The sequence below is a fragment of the Barbus barbus genome (genome assembly GCF_936440315.1).
Source record: "Barbus barbus genome assembly, chromosome: 1".
Taxonomy (NCBI): Eukaryota; Metazoa; Chordata; class Actinopteri; order Cypriniformes; family Cyprinidae; genus Barbus; species Barbus barbus.
In genome coordinates, this window is record NC_136729.1 from 21,999,277 (window position 1) to 22,022,179 (window position 22,903).

Consider the following 22,903-nt stretch of genomic DNA (forward strand, 5'->3'; position numbering starts at 1 on the left):
TGAAAGTTTTACAAACATAATATGTGTTTTTGCATTATTGTGGCCGAAATAAACCTGAAGTGGCAACGCAGTTACCTTTAAATGTCCATGCTATTGAATGCAATTATCATGATTTATGTTTTTACAAATAATTTTAAACTAAAAATTGACCCATATATTTTTCATGGGTACACAAATGTTTCACAGCACTGAAAATAATCATTCTAAAATTGAAGGGGACAAAAAAAAAAACCTTGGAAAAGAATGAATTAAAACAGTAAATTGTTGAAAATAAACAATAGTGTAAATGGTGTATATACACTCACCGGCCACTTTATGAGGTACACCTGCTCAATTGCTTGGTAACACAAATTGCTAATCAGCCAATCACATGGCAGCAACTAATGCATTTAGGCATCTAGATGTGGTGAAGACGACTTGCTGAAGTTCAAACCGAGCATCAGAATGGAGAAGAAAGGGGATTTAAGTGACTTTGAACGTGGAATGGTTGTTGGTGCCAGGCGGCCTGGTCTGAGTATTTCAAAAACTGCTGATCTACTGGGATTTTCACACACAACCATCTCTAGGGTTTACAGAAAATGGTCCGAAAAAGAGAAAATATCCTGTGAGCGGCAGTTGTGTGGACGAAAATGCCTTGTTGATGTCAGAGGTCAGAGGAGAATGGGCAGACTGGTTAGAGATGATAGAAAGGCAACATTAATTCAAATAACCACTCGTCACAACCAAGGTATGCAGAATACCATCTCTGAACGCACAACACGTCGAACCCTGAAGCAGATGGGCTACAGCAGCAGAAGACCACACCGGGCGCCACTCCTGTCAGCTAAGAACAGGAAACAGAGGCTACAATTCGCACAGGCTCACCAAAAATTGACAATAGAAGACTGGAAAAACGTTGCCTGGTCTGACGAGTCTCGATTTCTGCTGCAACATTCAGATGGTAGGGTCAGAATTTGGTGTAAAGAACATGAAAGCATGGATCCATCCTGCCTTGTCTCAACGGTTCAGGCTGGTGGTGGTGGTGTAATGGTGTGGGGGATATTTTCTTGAACACTTTGGGCCCCTTAGTACCAATTGAGCATCGTTTAAACGCCACAGCCTACCTGAGTATTGTTGCTGACCATGTCCATCCCTTTATGACTACAGTGTACCCATCTTCTTATGGCTACTTCCAGCAGGATAATACACCATGTCACAAAGCTCAAATCATCTCAGACTGGTTTCTTGAACATGACAATGAGTTCATTTTACTCAATGGCCTCCACAGTCACCAGATCTCAATCCAATAGAGCACCTTTGGGATGTGGTGGAACGGGAGATTCGCATCATGGATGTGCAGCCGACAAATCTGCAGCAACTGCGTGATGCTATCATGTCAATATGGACCAAAATCTCTGAGGAATGTTTCCAACACCTTGTTGAATCTATGCCACAAAGAATTAAGGCAGTTCTGAATATATATATATATATATATATATATATATATATATATATATATATATATATATATATATATATATATGTGTGTATGTACTGTATGTGTGTGTGTGTGTGGGTGTATATATATATATATATATATATATATATATATATATATATATATATATATATAAAAATGATTATATTGTTATATACGATTATATGGTGTTTACAGCACTAAAAGTTATTGTTCTTGCAATTAAAAAAACAATGATAACATTGGCAGAGCAAGCACAAATCTGAGTGACTGATGAGCAGAAAAGAATTCTTACAATTTAACCCTGTAAGTGTTTGCCAACACATCTGAGAGTTTCACTATGTGTACGTGTGTGTGGAGGTAGCCTATTGAGATCCACGTGTGTATTAGAGCCCCATGTTTGGTGAGTACACGGTTGGAGCTTGTGTGTCACTAGTTACTGAGCTCCTTTTCTGCTGCTGAATCAAACAGTCGGACAGCTCACCTGTACAGCATCAAACGCAAACATGTCGGCGGACACACACATCAAACACACTTCCTCCACATCTGCTATTTGTCAGAGAGTTGCGGAATGTGTTCGGTGGGTGACGGCGGTATAGGCAAACAGAAGCAGGAGGAAGAGCAGGGGATGTCCTCCTTGAAGAAAAGGGAATGAGAAATGCACACACCTGAGCAAACATAGCCGTTATCTCATGCTGAAGGCTTGTGTGTGACAGCATCGAACCTGCCTGTGAGAACACACCACATAGGTGCAATGACACACGCCCCTGGACCCGGCTCAAACACACTCACGACCGTACTAAAGTGGAAGTGTAGTCAGAGTGTCAGCATCTCTAAGGAACAGGAAAGAACTTCCATCATGTCAAAAAGATGTGAACACTGCAGAGGACGCTCAGGTGACAGCCAGATGATGCATGTGGCAAACTCACGGTTAGCTCATCTCAAACAGGACGGTCCTATGGAAACAGACACTACATTAGTGTCCATTCAGATCGGGCCGACTGTACTGTAAGTTCACTTTGTCCTTCACCACAGAAGCTATGTATCTGACAAGGTAATTTTCCAGAACAACATGGCAATTCCCATTAGAGTGCTACAGGAATGGGTCCGAAAACCTGGAAACCAGTTACCATTTTTGAACTTCCCTTTCCATTGTCCCAAAGCCAATGGGTTTTTTGAATGGGTTATTGGTTAAATTCGTGAAACAAGGTCTGTTGTTAACACGAGCTCAAGATATTTTCACAACATAAAACCCTACTCATTATTTTTTGAAAATTTTACATATATTAAAAAAGCCAGTTGGACAAGTGGATAAATGGGACATCAGAAGTTGTCGGTGAGAGTAAACTTCATCACTAAAGCAGAAAAACGTATCTACTTACTAGTCCGCTTTCACTGCATTGTTGCAAACTTTCCAACTTGTAAGTAAAAAAAATAAAAAATTTAACGTTTGTTGGAAGCTTAGTGGTAGTGAAGCTGAAGTTATGCATTATGGTGTAGTTCATTTTATGGCCTAACTTTAGCTTGTTACTTCTGGTGATTGTATTTATGCTTCAAAATGTAAAATATTTGTGTTTATATGAATTTGGAAAAGTGGAATAAGTGTGTGGCTGCCAGAGCCCTACTATGTGGTTTCCATGGTGTTTGGGTTCATTAACTGTCCTACCTCCAAGCCTAAGATATTATTGCTCCTAGATATGGTTCAGGTCTCTTTTTCAAAGTATACAAAGCCACGACACATAATTACGCAAGTATGCAAATGCTGGTGCAAGGGCTTTGCCAGCACAACACCAACATGCAGTCCGGTTGAGCATTTAACGTCAAATTCCTGTTAGAGCTCTTGTCACGACAACATGAGAATGCAACATGCACTTTCAGGCCTAAGGAATATATAAACATATAAAGTTAATTAATAATAAACACTTTAATTGGTCAGTCAAAAAATATCAGTAAAAAAGTATAGTCTGACTTTCATTCTCACAATTTTTGCCAGATAAATAAAAAAAGAAATAAATAAAAAGTATGAGAAATATTTATAGCACCACTAACTATTTTAGGAAGAACCTAAGTTAATTATTAACAATAATTAGTTAAACTAAAGGTAAAGGTTTTTTTGTTGTTGTTGTTCTGTATTACTTTAGTTTTGCTTTGCTAACGTCTGCTGCTTTTACAGCAATTTTGTCACAGAAAGTACAGCTAGGTCAGAAACTGTCACGCAGACTTTAAAACTACTAATGTGCCAACTAAGACAAGAATCATCTATTAGCTTTAAACACTCTACACATATTACACCTGCTTAAAACACCACACACCCTCACACATCAGAAGCTTTAATGTCACACAACACTCTCTGCATGCCTTTTCCAGTTACTCTCATTCACTCTCTCTGGCAAGGTCTTTAGCAGGTGTAAGCCTGCGACTGAAACCCAGGTTCTCAAATCAATCATTTGAAAGTATTTAGAAATGCACACAGGAGTGTTGCTCCACTGCCTGTCTGACGCATAACACACAGCCCTGGGCTTAAGTGCTTTTCAGGGTGTGTGTGTCGACATCTATTTCACAGTCGTCCTCATCTAAAAGCAGAAAAAGATGTTTCTGTGACCGATCACGTCACAAGCTGCCAAGACAGGAGAAAGAGGAGAGAAGAGAGGTGAAAGGTCAGACGCACTGATGGAGTTATACTCACACAAGCAGAAAAACACACAGGCAATGGGTCAGTCTCTGGCACACTAGTCACTATGTTAGCTAGCAAACATTAATATTGAGATTATGGTAATGGAAAGGACGGTTTGGAATTAACCTGCAGATTAGACTACACGTCTTTCACAGTGTTTGTACTGATCAAAGTGAAATGTTGACATATACAGTATGCTACCATTCAAAATTTAAAGTCACTATATATTTTTTTTCTTTTTGAAAGAAATTAAAACTTATTCAGCAAGGATGCATTAAATTGATCAAAAGTGACAGTAAAGACATTTTTAATATTACAAAAAATGATTACAATTCACTTGACAAAAAGTAGGCATGAATGTTGCAATATACCAATGCCAGTGATTTTTCACCATTCTAGATACAACAATTGATCTGTTATTGAATATGCTCCGTTTAGCTATTTGAAAAGCTAAACATTCATACAAATTCATTTGAAATAATGAATGGCTATGGAGTGTTTTTCAATTCCGTAAACACTGATTGCTTCAAAAAAAAAAAAGTTATTTTTACACCTTTAGCAGACATTTTTAATCAAAAACGATTTTAAACGTATACTTTAAGACTGAATTTGCTAAATTTGTACAATTTTAGCATAGTTTAACCTGTGCTATAAGGTACCGTGGTAATACATGATTATTTTTTTTGTATTCTTCGGTATCACATGAATGGCAAGGTAGACAAATTAGACTATGGTATAACCATTGCAGTATGTTTCTGAAAGAGTATGATGAATATATTTTAGTGTGGACTGAGTCTGTCCATTGTTCTGGGGAGCACTCATGGCCTTTAGTTACCCATAACCCTAAATTCTGTGTCCCTCCTCTCCTCTGTTCACCTGTTCAAGCCTTATGTTTCTCTGTCACTTTCTCTTCCTCTTCCTGCTCTTCTCTTGCTCTCTCCCTCCTTGCATTCCTCCTACAAAATCAATATCCTGCTGTAAAGTGCAGCGAGCCCCTGGGAGGAGGCTGCTGTTGTGGAGGGCGGTGGTGGAAGTGGGGCGTCCTCCAGGGCTCTTCAACGGACACGGAGTCAAGGACAGTGTCCGGCCTAGACCTGCTGCCCCTCTCTCTCTTTCCTCTGCAGGAAGGATCAATAAGCGGGTGAGGCGTTAAATTTCAGCTAGCGGGAGCGTCACGCTCATTTGGCCCAGCTGAGTGGTGGAGCATGCTTGCCCTGCTCTGAGCGTTTCAAGCTGAAAAGAACAGGAGCTGGGATCTTCCTACAATAAACAACTCAATAACATTTAGGCACACTGGTGTATGATGTTTTAAAAGCGTTCCTGCCAAACTGAGCTAAAGAATGTGTTTCTGTGTGAGGGACTGTGCTGCAGACTCACATCTGAAAATCCCAGCGTGACACACTGATTACTTCGTTCTCAGTAGTTCAAACAATAAATCTGATCATTTTACCACTGCTGTCAGCTGTTCCCTGGCACTGTGAATCAAGACATGGGGAATCGCTTCGGTTTTCTACAGCACAAACAAATATGCGTTTAAACTGATTCATAGTTTAACTCTATCAAAATGAATGTTTTTAAGGAGAGTCTTTTCATGAATTATTCAAAACGACTCACAATCAGTCTGATGAATCCTTCACTGAATCTATCAGAGGGGTTACTGAATAAAAGAAGAAAAAAATGGGATATTAGAACATATAATAAACACAAAAAACATGGCAACAAAAATGCATTTTTTGAATGAATGAATGAATGAAAGTTTGGAGTCACTAAGATGTTTTTAATAGAAGTATCTTATGCTGAATCAGGCTGTATTTATTTGATCAAAACTATAGCAAAAACAGTAATATTATTGAATATTATTGCAATTAAAAAAAACAGTTTTCTCATTTTAATAGATTTTAAAATGTACTTTATTCATGTGATAGCAAAAAGAAAATCAGCAGCCATTACTCCAGTCTTCAGACTCAGTTTGTGCTCATGAAAATGTCTTATTATTATTTATTATTAAAATTAGCTGTGTTGCTTAATATTTTTTTTTTTAGTTTTTAATGAATAAAAGGTTGAAAATTAATGCAATTAATTGATATAGAAATCTTTTGAAACATTTTGAAATTAAAATAAAAATTAAAATAATTTGGAAATTAATTTTATGTGCCCTTGCTGAATGAAAATATTAATTTCTCAAAAAAAAAAAGAAATTGCAGTTTTTCACTTTTTTCCCAATAATATTTATGTAATTAAAACATTTTTGCATAATTTAGCATAATTTACAGCATTAGCTAAAAGAGAATTTCATGTGTAAGAAAATTCCAAATGCAAATTGAATCGAATCAGGAAAATACTTAAGTGTACATATTCATATTTTACAATCTACAGCCTAGCCACTCTCTGCTCCTTCGCACCACCAGACCCATGATGTCCCCTCGCGTTCAGATGATTTCCAAACAGATTCTGGGAAGACGACTTTTCTGAACAGCATTAGTCAAATCCAAGAGACATGGCAGGAGGAAGCTGCCTTTTTTAACACGTCGAGAAAAAATCTTGTTGCTTTATTTACTTCTCCTTCAGTCAGGGTGAACAAAGAGAATATTCTACCATGGACTGAATAACTTAATCCTCTTTCCTCCCTCCGGCAGGAAGTCGGGCAGTGACAGACAGATTAACACAGATGATGTTTGCAAACCCACCCATTTTAAAATGTAATTGCTGGTGGCATATTGAACAGTCTGCTTAAGCACTTAAGTTCATATGAGACCAGTGAAACAGAAGTGACACTAACATGATCGTGTGTGTGTGTGTGTAGGAGAGAGCATGTGGGGTGTGTTTTGGGGCGGCTCGCTCACCAGCGAACTGTAACACTGTTACTGTCATGTGCCCAGCGTACTGTGCCACTAAGAATTAGAGCTAATCAGAAGGGTTAACAGGGCGGAGCGGGCCGGGGCGGGTTATGCTCCTGGGCTCTTTACAGCATCACAGAGGCATGAGAAGCCATCATAGAGCGGCCTCACCCTATAAAACACTACACTTTAACATCTGCTGAAAGAGGGGGAGGTAAAAAACAGATACATTCATGATGTCCAGCTGCCACCTAGTGACAAATCCCTGGCCCTATAGTGGGAGTATCAAGGCAGGAATGGATGCAGAGGCCCATTTCTCCATGGAGCCATTTCTTCATTAACACTGAATCTTATATGCTGCACAGATATGATTATGCTAGTTTTCATTTTAACTATTTTTCTCAGGTGAACTAATCTCAAATGGTCAGCCAAGAGAGACTGCCTGGTATTCACATTCACTCTATACTTCAAACATGTAAAAATGTCATTGGACACCACAACAAACGGTATGTGAGGTACCAACTCATACTCGAGAGCATGTTTTTAATACATCATAAATTAAAATTCATAATATATTTAAAATGTGAAAATCTTTTTGAAGATTATGCTGAAAAAATCTCTATCCATTTTCTTTTTTTTATTATCAAAATCAATCTGATGAAACAAGACTTCTGGTGTCAGACTTCTCCAATCATTTAGTCCACTTAAATAGATCCACTTCACCCAAAACCATTTACTTTAACTCATTTTACTTAACTTAAAGTTGTCCTTAAACCTAAATTTCTTTCTTCTGCTGAATGAATATGCAAAATGCAAAATGATATAATTTGGGAAAATCTGGGTAACCAAACAGTTGCTGGTCCCCAATGACTTTTTTTTCTTTTTTCCATGCTACTGGAGCCAATGGGGACCAGCAACCATTTGGCTACCATTCCTCAAAATATCCTCTTTATTTTTATTTTTGGGTGAACTAGACCTTTAAAACCTGGCCCTTTTTTACTAACAACTGCAAGCTCACACACAGATCTGCCTTCCACCAATCAACAACAGATGGAAAGAGCCATCCTACATTTCTTTTTCCTCAATAACCTGTTGCACCCAATGCATTTCCAGTGGACAACTGTGATCAAGTAAGCAAGTTGGTGCTACATATCTCACATAATGCTATCTAAACCAGTATTTAGCATTGTCTTGTGACTGAATAACTTAAATCTGGTGTCGAAACCAGGGCAGGGCCTTAGATAAACTTGCATTGTTTTATCTGAAAACAATGCTACAAGTCTCTACAGAAATTCCCTAAATGAGGCAGCAGAGGGATGAGGAAATGATGATGAGAGCAACAGCATCCCCTTTAGCCTTTCCCACCAACTGTCTCCTGTGCTCCATGATGAAGATGGAGGTGAAGCTAAGAGCGCCGTCACCCTGCTCTTGTTAACACACACACACACACACACAATCAGCATGAAGACTACACTACTGTACAGTGATGGCATCAGATGGTAATACCATTCTATAATATGAAACTAAACAATTACTATATTCATATAGTTGAGGGATGCACAGGATATCAGTTATCAGTAATTTTTACTTTTTTTTTTTGCATTTATCACTATTAGTATCTATATTTAATTGTGCATGTTCAATTCCAATATTTGTACATTTAGGTTCTCTTTGCTATCATCTAATGCTAATTTAAATGTAACCTTTAAAAGCACTAATTACTTAAAAATGTTAATGTAAAGTTCAAAATGAATATCCATTCTAACATTAGGATACCTAAATTCACTTGTAAATTTTAAAACATTTATCAGAGGTGAAAAATATTAATTAATCAGCCAGAACTTTAATGTCCGTGCATCTCTACTTTTCCATGGCATACTTATGACACCATACTCCAAGAAAACCAAGGTAGGTCCAGCACTGATACTTCAAAACAAAAGGAATGACTGACTTTCTTCTGTGGAACATGAGAAATGAGGAGATATTGAAACATTTGAGAAAAATCAAAGTGCTTTTTTGTCCATCCCTCCAAAAGACTAAATGGCTACCACAGTGTTTGTCATCACATTTTTTAAAATACAGAATGACAGATAATAGATAAATGATAGTTTTCATTATTGTGTGAACTGTCACTTTGAGGTTCACCCATCCTAACACTAGCTAAACAACAGCTTCTGCAGAAAAGATTCAAATCAGCAATGGATCCATTTCACATTTCCATGCAGGCTTTTCAGAAGCAGAAGTCATTCTGTGGTTGGGTTTGAAAAAATAAATAAATAAATCTACAATAGCATTAACCACTTTTTTTTTGTAATTTAGTGCCAAGGTAATAAAAAACATATATAGTGCTATAAATTCACATTTTAAAAATAATTTTAAAAAATAAGATCTAGATTTACAGTGTTAATAACTGAAAATGCATCATCATCACAGTCTGTGAAAAGGGTCCATTGAAGAGATGTCAGAACAGTGTCACAAAAGCAGGTATGGCGTGACGAAGTAGTTTCTGCTTCCTCTCTGAGCTGACAGGCCAGGTTCACCTTTAATTGGCACTGGGAAAAAACTTACTGCAACACACACACACACAGCAGGCTAATCAGGTGTCACTGCACTGTTTGACCAACAGTAGAAAAGTTGACAACTCTGACAGAGAGAAAAAAACCAGAGGGAAAAAACAAAGCTAATGATAATGCTAGGGAAACAATGCGAGTTAGCCCATTAGTAGATAGGTACTTACGCTCTCATTTAGACACACTCACTATGTGCTCTTGACACAGCAATGTTAGTCTCCAAAACTTTTTGTCTCTCACAAATTACCATTACAAATAATTGCAATTAAATTTACACTGAACAAACAAGAAATTAGCAAAAGAGCACTCATTTCTCTAGTCTTCAATGTCACACGATCCTTCAGAAATCATTCTAATATACTGATTTGGTGCTGAAGAAACATTATGTATTATGATCAATGTTGAAAATAGTTGTGCCGCTTAATAATATTGTGGAAACTATGATACATTTATTTATCAGGATTCACTGATGAATAGAAAGTTCAAAGCAACTGTTTCTCTTTGAAACAGAAGTCTTTTATAACATAAAAGTTGTTCCTGACACTTTTATTCAGCAAAGAGACATAAAAATGATCTACTGTATTATTTAAAAAAATAATAATAATTTACTGGCCATACTGCTGCAAAGTAAATTGTCTAAAAAGTATATCCAAACAAAATGAATATTGTGATAAAAAGCACAAAATAAACTACATTTAAAATAAAATAGTGAAAAAAAAATCAAAACTAAATTAAATAAGCAATATTAAACAACTATAATTAAGAAAGATTAGGAATAAGATTATATACTCCAGTATGTGCCAATAAGTTTAGTGATGGAAACACATACACACACAGCAGATCGCTCGCTGTCCCATCACAGACCCACATCTAAATATACATACGGGCTCAATGCTCCTCTGTTTACCTCTTATTTACTGTCTTCCTGAATACATTAGCTACCTGAGCCTCTCAAACACATGCTGGAGTGACAGCTGCGACACTTCCTCCCCGCCGCCATGGCAACCCAGATTATCACGACTGAGCGGGAGGGACGAAAGGATGATACATAAATTAATTAAAGTTAAAAAACACACACAAGTAGAGAATTAAAGTTGGTACATCTGTCAGCGACTCAGCTCTGCTCGCTAATACTTGTGTTGGAACATTTATACCCTTGAAGTAAATGATCCGCTGTGTAATTGGCAGCGGAGGAGAGGAGAGAGGGATGATGGTGGATCCTGGAAGAGCTGATAAGAAAGCTCTCTTTCTTCAGAAGCAGGAAAAGAGAAGAAATGTTTAAAAAACCTCATGTTTAATCCCCATTGTCATCATGGAGCAGAGGACGACATTACAAACAGAGATAGCCCAACCGAAGCTGTCTGTGGGTGAGGAACAGAAGACAGTGTGTGGCATATGAGAGAGAGAGAGAGAGAGAGAGAGAGAGTGTGTGTGTGTGTGTGTGTGTGTGTGTGTGTGTGTGTGTGTGTGAGAGAGGAAACAGGTTCCCGGATTAGTCCAATCCATACGTGCCATCAGTCAAGGGCGAGCAAAGCCTGTCAGAGTGTCAGCCGCACAAAAACACACACACCACGAATAGAGAAAATGCCAGACGAACTATGTGTGACAATGCGATTACGCAAAAATGTGTTCAGACATGTATATACTGCTTAAACACATATACACACAGTGGGAAAGTAACAAAGAAGGATTAAGTTCATAATCACTGTGTGTGTCATACTGATCTGGCTGTTTACTATACGTAAGTGTGTGACAATGGCCTGCAGTGTTTGCATATGTTTCTCCTTTTTCTGAAAATGTAGAAAAATCTCTTGAAAGTCACATTTACAACATAAAAAAGCTAAAAAAATAAATAATAATAATAAAAATAAAAAAATGTCTGTAGAGTGTAGGGTATAAAAAATATATATTAGCCCACACGAGCGAACATGAGAGATGTTGTAGATGTAGATCCTCACAAACAGTTACAAAAACAGGTTCATTTTTGGAAGTAAGGAGCAAAATAAGGTGCAATGTTTTATATTTAAAGCATAACATAACAGCTGGATTACATTTTTAAATAAGTACATGCAGTTTGACTTTTGACTGGATTTGTTTACTCATAAAAATAAAGTTAACTATTAAATATCTATAAAAAAAAAAAAAAAAAAAAACAGGGATAGGTTACAACAGGGCTAAAGGCCCACCTTAAGAAAAAATGTGCTTTTCACTGCGCCTAAAATGTATAATTGCAGAAAAAAATATGCACGTTGTATTGAACATTAATGGAGCAACAAATTTATGTGTGAAAATAAATCGTTCAAGTTGTTTATTTTGTTTAAAAATCTTATAAATGTATGAGGTGGCAAGGGAGGTCTTTTACCCCACACATGGGGTAAAAGGCACACGGTATTGAAACAAATACTTCAGCAAAAGTAATGTTTTTTAAATTAATGTCTAAGTTAATACTTGTTCAAAACAATCACTTTAGCAAAGTTTGTACTATTTTCTGCTTATTTTGAAAAATAAAAGAATAAATTTTTGCTCAATAAATATTAAAATTTGTTAATATAAAGATATATTTTAAAATACAGGGGGGGGGGTCATTTTAATAAGTAAAGATTCTGAAAGTATAGAAGAAGATCCAATAATAATTGAAAATATATTTACAGTAGTAATAACAAATGATATTTTTTAAATACGATGGTTTCATTCTTTAACATGGTGATTATCTCTAATATGAACACCCAACATAATATATGATATTTACCATGTGAATCTAACCATGTCATGTCAATAAATGGAAAAGCCATCTATTAATTATCATGTTAATTACTGTGCACCCCAACAGCAGGGGCACTTTTTACCCCAAATACCATGCTTTTAGATAGGCTATTCTTTCGTCATTTAAAAACTGTTGCTTTAATTATCTTAAAGGTGACATATTATGCCCCTTTTTACAATATGTAATAAGTCTCTGGTGTCCCCAGAATGTGTCTGTGAAGTTTCAGCTCAAAATACCCCACAGATCATTTATTATATCATTTTGAAAATGCCTATTTTGAGTGGAAGCAGAAACACTGTGATTTTCGAGCCAGTTTCTTTAAATCCAAATGAGCTGCTGCTCCCGCCCCCTTTCCAGAATAGAGCTGCTCCATTTCAGCTCGTACCTGCTAGAAACATCTGTTTTGGTTCTGATTATCATGTTTCTCGAGCTGAAATTATGTTTTAAACCATATTGGTTTAAACTTCTAAAATATGGTTTTCTGAGTGCACATATCCGAAGCACTCGGACAGAAAGCGGCTGTCACAGCATGTGAGTAAACTAAGTCTCATTCACACACAAGTTTACGTTAAAACACACACGAGTTACAAAAACAGTCAGTTATGTCTGTGAAGGTAAACAGCTGGGAAAGAAATGGCATGTTTATAATAGAGCTGTGTGGACGCAGCGTAATATACAGTAAATAAATCAATAAATCCACTGCTCTCTTGTCTCTTGAGGCTGGGACTAAATAGTGTTCTGTGCTCGTCTGTGCAGCCAAAGACAGACTTTAGCATGTGTTGCTCAAGCTTTCACCATGGCATTAGAACTGTACACCGCTGTCGCTTGAAAAATCAAAATGACGGCGCAGCAGGTGGAAACTTACAGATTAATGGGCGGTAATATTATAATGAGATCCCTTTGTCACGTCACCAAGGGAGCGAAATCAAATGCGCTCGTTTTTTCAGAGGCTTGCAGAAAAAGGCTTACTAAAACAGTTACTGGGTTAAACTTTTTCACGTTTCCTTGCTTGGTAGATGCAATGGGGACCTGATTATAGACCTTTATCTTAAAATATATGCATTAATTTTAGCGATTCTCATTTGCTACTTAAATCTGCAACATTTAAAAAAAAAAAACATAAAATATTAGATCAAGTAAGTAAAGAATCAACTTTGCACTGCTGTGCGCGATCGCGTCAATAATCAGAAAAATATACACGTGTATCTTGAAAAGTGTTGTGAATGATTTAGAAAGTGCTAAACCAGGTTTTTGTGCCATCTAGTGGTTTAGATAAAAATAACATCAAAAGCGCCCTTAGCCCCATTGTACCCAACGCTATCTCACTGCAATTCGTACGTATTTCACGAGGTGGCTAATTCGTACGAATTCATCTGATTTGTCTAAACCCCAGTGATGGGTAGATTTAGGGGCGGGGTTAGGTGTAGGTAATTCGCACAAATTCATACGAATTGGCAACTCGTAAAATACGTACGAATTGCTGTGAGATCGGGCTGTTGTACCCTACATTTTTTTAGTAAAGAATTTATTTTGGATCCAAAAGCACGACAACAGCAACATCTAGCAAATATAAATAGGCTAATTACATAAAAAGGCTTGTCAAACTCAAAGGTTAAAGTACAGTCTGAAAGCAAAAAAATATGACTTGAAGTGTTAATACATTCGATTGCATTTATAAATGTTTAAAACTTACTTTAAAACTTTTTTTTTTTCACTTTTCACTATAAGGCTCTCAGGTTAGGGTTTCCCACTAATACTTAGTTAGTGAATCAAATCTGTGTTAAGAAATAAGCTCAACAACAAATTTAGCACAACCAAACCGGCACACTCCATCACCAAACACATAAAACACAAAATCTCCCTCAAACAAAAAGATGATGGGACAGACATTTTCCATTCAGCCAGTCTCGCTAGAAGAACAGCACACTGACGTCTGCTCATCACCATAACAACTGAACTTGAACCACCAACCTTGGCTGATCTCATCTAAATAAACAACAGGTCTGGCCCCATCACAAACACAGAGAGAGAAGAGGAAGAAGAAGAAAGAGCACATGATAGACAGCAAGACAGAGCAGCTTTCTTTATGCAGCCCTGATCATGTGCTTGACAGTAGTTCAGAGTGAACTTACAGCTGGATGACCAGGGGCACAGAGACTGAGAGAGCGAGAAAGACAGCCAGAAACAGAGAGAGAGCGAGTTTTGACAGTAAAATTACCACAAGCATACCAATGAGCGTTCAATAGGCCACCGCTCACAACCAAACCTGTTTGTGTGTGTGCTGGTAAAGGCAGAAGAGACAGTAATGAGAGGCCAGTGTCATGCATCGGTGACCATTCGAGCGCTCAAACTCGCTCTCTCTTTCACTCCTCCTGCACCTCACCTTGAAACAACAGCATCACAAACTAGACATTTGACAAGGTGTCATTTAACCTGTTGGCATGGTGATGCCACTCTTGAAAAATGCCACCAAAAGTTGTGACGAAGTCATGGAAACAATGGCCATGTATGCACTTCAGCTGAATATGGATGTCGCTGAATGCTGTTCCTTTGAAAAATAATTTGGTCAGTTACAGGAATGGCAACAACATTCTAAATTAACTGAAATTATAATTATCATTATTATTTTTTTATTTCTCAAGATGTTTTCTTTTATGTTCCATAGAAGTCAATCAGTCATACAGGTTTGGAATGACATGAGCGTAAGTAAATGACAGGATTTAAATTTTTGGGTGAATAAAGACATGAATTCCTTTCATGCTAAATGAACAATAAAGTCACTAAGTTAAAAAAAGCGCTTTTACATACAAGTCTTAAAGGCAAAACAGTGGGGAAAAAACATATTGCTTAAATCATTAAAGAGATAGTTCACCCTAACATCTTTGTCATTAATTACTCACACTCATGTCATTCCAAACCCGTGACACCTTCCTTCATCTTCGGAAACACAAATTAAGATATCTTTGATGAAATCCAAGAGCTTTCTGACTCTGCATAGACAGCAATGCAACCGAAACTTTCAAGGCCCAGAAATGTAGTAACGACATCGTTAAAATAGTCCATGTGACATCAGTGGTTCAACCGTAATGTTATGAAGCTACGAGAATACTTTTTGTACGCAAATAAAAGCAAGGAAAGAAAACGACTTCAACAATTTCTTCTGTGTCAGACACGCATGCGTTGTAGTACTCTCCTGAAAACATGGTGAAGACTGGCACGGAAGAGAAGAAATTGTTGAATAAAGCCATTATTTTTGTTTTCTTGTAGCTTCATTGCATTTCGATTGAACCACTGATGTCCGGACTACTGTCATTACTACCTTTCTGGGCCTTAGACGTAGTTGCATTGCCGTCTATACAAGGTCAGAAAGCTCTTTGGATTTCATCAAAAATGTCTTAATTTGAGTTCTGAAGATGAACGAAGGTCTTACGGGTTTGGAACAACATGAGGGTGAGTAATTAATGACAGAAATTTTATTTTTGGTTATCCCTTAACTATCCCTTTACAGCTTTGTTATCAGTCTAAGCATTCCCTGCTATTAGATCAATAGCAAATCATCCATCTTAAAGCTGCAGTCCGTACCTTCTGGTGCTTTAGCGCTTAATAAACAGAACTGCGTGCATCTTGTGGAAGAACATTATAGCCGGATCTACTTCTCTCTATTTATGTCTATGATGAATCATACTGGGCTACTCCGCAGCGGTTCCACCAATAGCAGTCTGAAATAGTCCAAATATAAAACCTTATTAAAGGTGTACCGTAGTGATTGAGGATAAGCCAAAAACACGGTTTGGAAAATGGATTCATGATGTACTCGCTTATTATATTAATTTTGTACATTTTAAACAAAAAAAAGTTACGGACTGCAGCTTTAAACAACATGCACATTTCAGCTGATATGAGAACACTAACAAAACTTCAAATTACACTCTTTATCATGAAACCCTACACGGCCTGCCTGTGTTACATTATAAGCAACAGCAGGTAAATCCATCAAATTCACCTGAGAAGCCTCTAAAAGCCTCCTGTTTCTCTCTCTAAATCCATTGCCTGTGTGCGCCCAGCAGAAGGTTGGCAGGGCAGGATCTACATTTTCCTGTCTGGCACATGCAGACTTCCAACTGGCACAACCATGGGGCAGTACCTCGTCACCCGTCGGGCATCCACACACACACACCAGGTGCTCAGGCCCACTTTCACTCCCCTCATTTATAGAACATAACTTATGATGTACAAATTAAGAGTTAGTGTTTACAGGCTCTAGTGAAAGTGGCCTCCTGTAGTTCCAGTGAAAGAGGGACTTTGGACTGGCAATAGGAAGCAGATGTTGGGCAAAGGGCTGCCATTAGCTAGTTTCCCTTTACAAGAAAAGGTGAGCTATTACACAAGAAAATAAATTCACAAATAAACAGCAAAGAACGGGCCTGCTGTTCAGTGGAGTAGCCAGATCATGGAGTGATTTTTACATTACATAAAAAAAAATAATGCATTGTTAAAACATATATAAATATAATATACGAATGCTGACAATACGCAGATTATATACACATTTAAAACCTGATGAGCGCCCTGAAACTGCTTTTCTTTCCGACTGTATTACTGTGCTAAAAACATGGATCAGTAATAATTTCCTGTCTGAACAGTGGTAAAAACGAAGTTATGCTCATTGGTTCCCATCGCCAGATTTTTAAAGCTGGTTCTCTGTGTTTGACTTTTGATGACTCTGTTTTGGAAAATCCAGAATAGAGTGAGGAACCTTGGAGTTATTTTTGATACTAATCTGTAATTTGATTCTTTTGTTCAGAATCAGAATAGTGTTAAAACATCTTTTTACCATCTCGGAAACATCTCACGATTCTGTCTGATAAACACTAATAAATTCCTTTGTCATCTCTCGGATAGATTATCGTAACACCCTTTTAGCCAGAGTATCTAAACCTAACAAGTTACAATATGTATAAAATTCAACTGGGTCCAGGATATGCAACCTATTACTTTAGTTTTAGAATCCTTGCACTGGCTCCCGATCAGGTTCAGAGTAGATTTTAAAATGATGATGCTCACATTTAAAGCATTGCCCGGCACCACATTATTTAACAGAACTGTTACATCCTTATGCTCCTAAATCACAGATTGCGCTCCTCACAATCAAACTTGCTCATTGCTCCTCAAACACACTTGAGAGCTTATTATTGTATTGTTTCTATTGTGTATACTGAATGCTTTGAGAAGCTACTAAAAGGTTTTCTATTATTATTAATGTAATATAAAGATATAGTGCACACTGTAAAAGTTGAGCCAATTTAAAATTAAGGCAACCAGCTTCAGCAGATTTGTAAGTTTTCTCCACTTGTTTTAAGTTTATACAACAAAATTTGAGAATCTCCTACAAAAATAAGTTGAGAGAACTCAAAAATAAAATATACTAATAAATACATTATTTTATAAAATATGATAAAAAAAAGACTTAGAAGACAAAAACCGGTTATAAGGTCAATCTTATGTTTATTCAAAGATTTTCTGAAGTGATCATATTGTTATTGATCACATTGATTATTGATTATACATCACCACTGATCAGCCAATAGCTATCAGATCAACCTCCCCTGAGTTTCATAAGTTTCTGTCTCTCATACACACACACACACACACACACAGGTCAGTTTACATCAGTAAGCCACACGGCTGACTGAGGCACATTTAGGCCTATTTAACTTCACGCATCTTGGATATAAACTCTCCTGCACTACATGCAAATATAACAGCTCACCTAAAATCTTTCCGCATTTGACTTGACTCACACAACTAAAAGCAGGTGATTTCTTTCTTGGATTGATTTGTGTCTTAAATATATATTGGATGGGACTGACGCTTTTTGTTTTGTGATTGGATAGATATCAGTTTGTATGACCAAGTAAATACAAATACAGTAAATACCCCGTTTCATGACATCTGAAACACAACCAGATCTCAACACAAAATGAAATGTTAGAATGAAGGTAAAGACTTTAGTGTCATAATAGCAAATCCCATTCAGTGACCCCTCCTTCTAAATCCAATTACAATCTCAGACTGACTATAAAAAATACATAAAAGCTGATGAAGCAGCTGTTTTCTTAGACGTCCTCTGGTCTCAGAAGACATTAATATACTGAAAACCAACTTTAGGACTGAGTGTCTTTATAAAAATCACATTCTTTATTAAATACACAAAACCATAAACAGGGTCAGAAATCTAACGGGACCGTAATGTGCACAATATGGGCCTATTATACACACTCTCATAAATATCTGATAAACAAAGAATGAACAGCAGCCTATAACAATTCTTTCATGATCAATATTCTTAATAAATGCAAATAAGTTGTAATGAAGACGAAGGAAATAACCATAAAAGGCATTTAGGGGATCTGGGTGAGTGTGTGTGTGTGTGTGTGTGTGTGTGCCGGACCTCTTGATGATATAAAGGTGAAAAGCTTCACAACAAACAAATCAACCTTAATCCACACATTGGATCAATGCAGCTGCTATAGGCCTCAGGGTCGCCTTATATTACTCCTCAAACTTCATATTCACTCATTGATTTGCTTTTCAGAATAGTATATCACTGAGCTCCAATGGGAGAACGGATAGAGACAGGGGCCAGGGTCAAGCACAGCTCGCATACACGTTAGCGTAATATTGATGTCCCAGCAGAAAGAAATGACTAAATATCCGGATCAATATCTAGTTTCCCTGCAACAGAAGAGCAACGAGGTGGGGAAATATAAATATACATCTTTATGACCACAGAAGCCATCATAATGAGAGAGCTGAATGAATGTTTCCCTTAAGGTGAAGTGTTTGATTAGCGGAGGGCAGAGGTTAGTGCCGATATGCTGATACAGGAAAACGAGACTGATGGCTCGGGCCAGGCAGGGGCTGTGGAGATGACAGCAGAGCAGCACCAAGCTGAAGTAAGGCCTGTTCGCACATGTTAATTGAGCTTTAAGTCATTTGTGATGAAGCGGATTTCATCATCAGGTGCTAAGGGCTTACGGAAGAACTGGGGAATTCATGAAAAATCTTCTGAAAGAAACTTTGATATTTTAAAGCTTACATAAGCAAGCATTTTTATCTTAGATGCAAGCTTTAAAATGTTCAGTCACTGAAATTTGATCTAAAAATGGCCCTTGGTTCATTTCAGGTGACTTGCACAAGTTTTTTTTTTTTTTTAAATGAAGAATTTTATTGAGCAAGGCCACATAAAATGTATTATAAATGAAAGTGAATACATTTATAAGGCTTCAAAAGTTTTTGTTTTTTTAAATGAATGTTGTTCTTTTGAACTTTCTCTCTATTCATCAAAGAATCGTGAGAAATGTAATGGTTTACACCAAAAATATTAAGTAGCACAAACATTGATAATAATAGGAAATGTTTCTTCACTCTAAAAAAACCCCCAAGGTCTGGGTAAATATAGGACAGAACACATTTTGGGGTTAATTTTACCTAGCAACTTTATTTAACATCATAATGGGTTGATTTAACCCAGCTAATGGGTTGATTCATTTTTATTAAAATATAGCTTATTTTTTACTTTATACATGAAATAATGTTTACAGATTAACTTAAATCCTCTTAACTTTTGTCAAATACTCCACACAACCACTGGTTTGCATGATAACTTCATTTAATTTCCTTTATTTATCATTTACAGCATTGTTTACAGCATACAGCATTGTTTATCGTTTTTATGTATACTGTATACTGCCTATTTAAACTCCTTTAACAAACATTAAAAGTGAAAATGAAACATTAAACAGAAGTAATTCATGTGTTGACCAGTCTCTGTTATTCCGTTTCCACCGTAACGGCGCTGCATGCTCTCGTGCATGAGCTGAGTCGTGTTCGGTGGGGAACTGCTCACGGATAAGAGCGCCGCCCTGCGTTTCACTCATAGCCGAAATATACTGCGACTGCCTCCATAACCTGCCCAAAAACAAACAGCAAACAGCTCTGAGGTAATATTTTAACATCCAAAGTATTTGTATTCTGTATCTTTATGAATAAAATCGTTTATTTATTATCAGGCTTCTCCATCACGCAATAAGACCGACGTTTGTGATTCACACTCTGCATGAAATTGAACGATATACAGCACATTAACGATTTTATATATAAAATAAAATTTACATAAACTTGTATTTACCGAAGAAATGCATCAATTCGATGGCGCTTAGAACTGCTCTCTCCAGAAGACGACGCAAATTCCCCGCGATAAATAACTCAACCGCTGGGTTACGTCTGACCCAGGATTTAGGAGTAATACAAAAACTACCCAAACATTGGGTTGTTATATTTGACCCAGGAGCTGGGTAAGACAAAAAAAACTAACCAAACATTGGGTTGTTACATTTGTAGCCAGCCTTGTAGCCAGGTTGTGTTGTAAACAAATCTTAACCAATGCTTCCTAACAGCATCTACTTTCGGAAGGCCAAATAAAGTGCTTTTGCATAGAACCACACAGTGTCTCCCTGACATGGCTGCATCAACACTACTGTGGTTACTGAAACCACGCCTTCTTTCTTTGCGTGCACATTTGGGCAGCATTATGCAAATATTTCCACATCGTGACATAGACATGTTTTAATGAGGCATTTTAGCCTGGTCTGGATCAGCCTTCTCTATCTTTTATTATCGTTATTCTATCTTTTAGATAGAATAAATCCTTTTGTGTGAGACTTTGAGCTTTGTAACTCTGCAGATTGTATACATGCATAAACAGCTACATAACACACTAAAGAAAAGGAAAACAAGAAATCGCATCATATGACCCCTTTAAAGAAATCTTACTGAACCAAAACTTTTAAACGGTAGTTTATATAAACCGTCAAAACATTTCAAATCATGATACAAACATATTTTGTATTGCGCAACACTAAATATAATTTTAAAAGCCTGTTAAACACTTATTTACTGTCCTACATACCATTAAAAAAAACTATCATAAAAATAATAGTAAATGTATAAATAATCAAATAAAAAATAAATAATCTGAGATTGATTCCTTTAAAGAAATATTTTAAAAGATTTTTTTAGAGAAAACTTAAAAGACGTTGCCAGATCAGTCATTTTTTAATTAATAGCCATTTCCCTTGGAGTCCAGTAAAATCCTTGATCAAGGATCTGGCAAGCCAGGTGTTTTTACTTGCCATTTAGCAGATGGCTTCACCAATGGATATGGATCAGCCTAGACTTATTTACTGCTCCAAACCATTAGAAAAGACAGCAGCACACTCACAGTTCAACTCAAACACAGACTAACTACCATAAAAGGGCAGAAGAGCAGATAATGCCTTACCTCTTAATTAAACAACCACCTCTGCCTGCACTTAATCACTCAGGCCACTCACGATCCCTCTGTGCATCATAAAACAAAAGAGGCCTGACTAAGGGGACATTCAATGACCCCATCCAACCTCCACCCTTAAATCACTGGCTCTGTGGGTTCTTCTGCAGGGCCTGTGGCAAGGGAACAGGGTGGGCTGTGGGTGGCAACAGTGGAAAGACTGACACAGTGTTGCGGCAGTAAGTAATGCGTGTGTGGATTAGCGGTATGATGGCCTGATCAATACCGGCGGTTCCAGCCATTAGGAATGCAGCAGAAAACGACCCCCTATGGCAATAAAGCACGGTGTCCGCATGCTACTTCATTTGCTGCCTCCATTAGTGTAATGGTATCATTATCAACTGTGGCAGTATTTTTTCTAAACACTCCTACCCTCCCTCGTTCCCTCGCCTGTTTTTCCGTCTTTTCAGATTTCAGGAATCAGAAGTCATGAGCTGCATTGCACTCCCTTCTTATTTTGTTTTATTCTTTCTTTCTTTTTACATCACCGGTTATAAATCTGCCCCTAGCGAAGCTTGAACACGGGTCTAATTATGCATTCCTGAGTGTGTTTTATGTGGCTGTCCGACACTGTTTCTCTATTATGGACTCATTAATAGGACGTAGGCGTACGGTGATAAACGGAGAGGGGGAAAACGACAAGGGGGGCAGAAAAGCTGCTGATTAAGCTGAAAGTGACACCACCTCCCGCTAAAACACCGGCTTCGACATGACAGCGGTTCGGCATTAGGACCTATAAATCGTTACTTTAACACTAATTTACAGAAGAACATTTTGTGAGAGAAATTGATTAATCAAGACTGGCTGTGTGGCCTCATAATCAGGCCTAAACTGAAGCTAGCTGTTAATTTAACAGAATTGCCAAGGGGAACACAAACCATTTTAATGAGTGTTCACAAATGAAATAGCCTAAACAGCTTTCTCCAGCAAACACACGAGCTGAGAAAGCCAATGAGCCGAGAACTCTCTGAATGATGGGCTGGGAGGAGCGCAAGCCTCTAAACATCTGGCAAACCTCTGTGCTCTGAAATAATGCATTTAGTTATTTTTATTTATTGAGCTTTAATCTTTGTTTATTTATCGACTAATTCTTTTCCCAATCAAAAGCACTATTCTTCACAGTACAAGCAGAACAATGTTGCACAGTCATCAAGAAAAGTGTCAAAAGCAGCAGCCGAGGCCAACAGAATTGTGAGCATGAAGAAATAAAA

The 22,903-nt window shown here is 37.4% G+C and overlaps 1 protein-coding gene across 4 annotated transcripts in view; it reads right to left on the reverse strand.

Annotated features, from left to right (window-relative positions):
- The window catches only part of LOC306874394 (alpha-ketoglutarate-dependent dioxygenase FTO-like), a 142,512-nt gene that overhangs the window by 117,322 nt on the left and 2,287 nt on the right, over positions 1–22,903 (reverse strand). The window contains exon 2 of one of the 4 annotated variants that reach the window (XM_079424408.1): positions 5,745–5,787. The exons of the other annotated variants lie outside the window; for them this stretch is intronic. Coding sequence (XP_079280534.1) covers positions 5,745–5,787 — 43 coding nt within the window. The remainder of the gene's footprint in view (positions 1–5,744; positions 5,788–22,903) is intronic. 4 annotated transcript variants of the gene reach the window in all.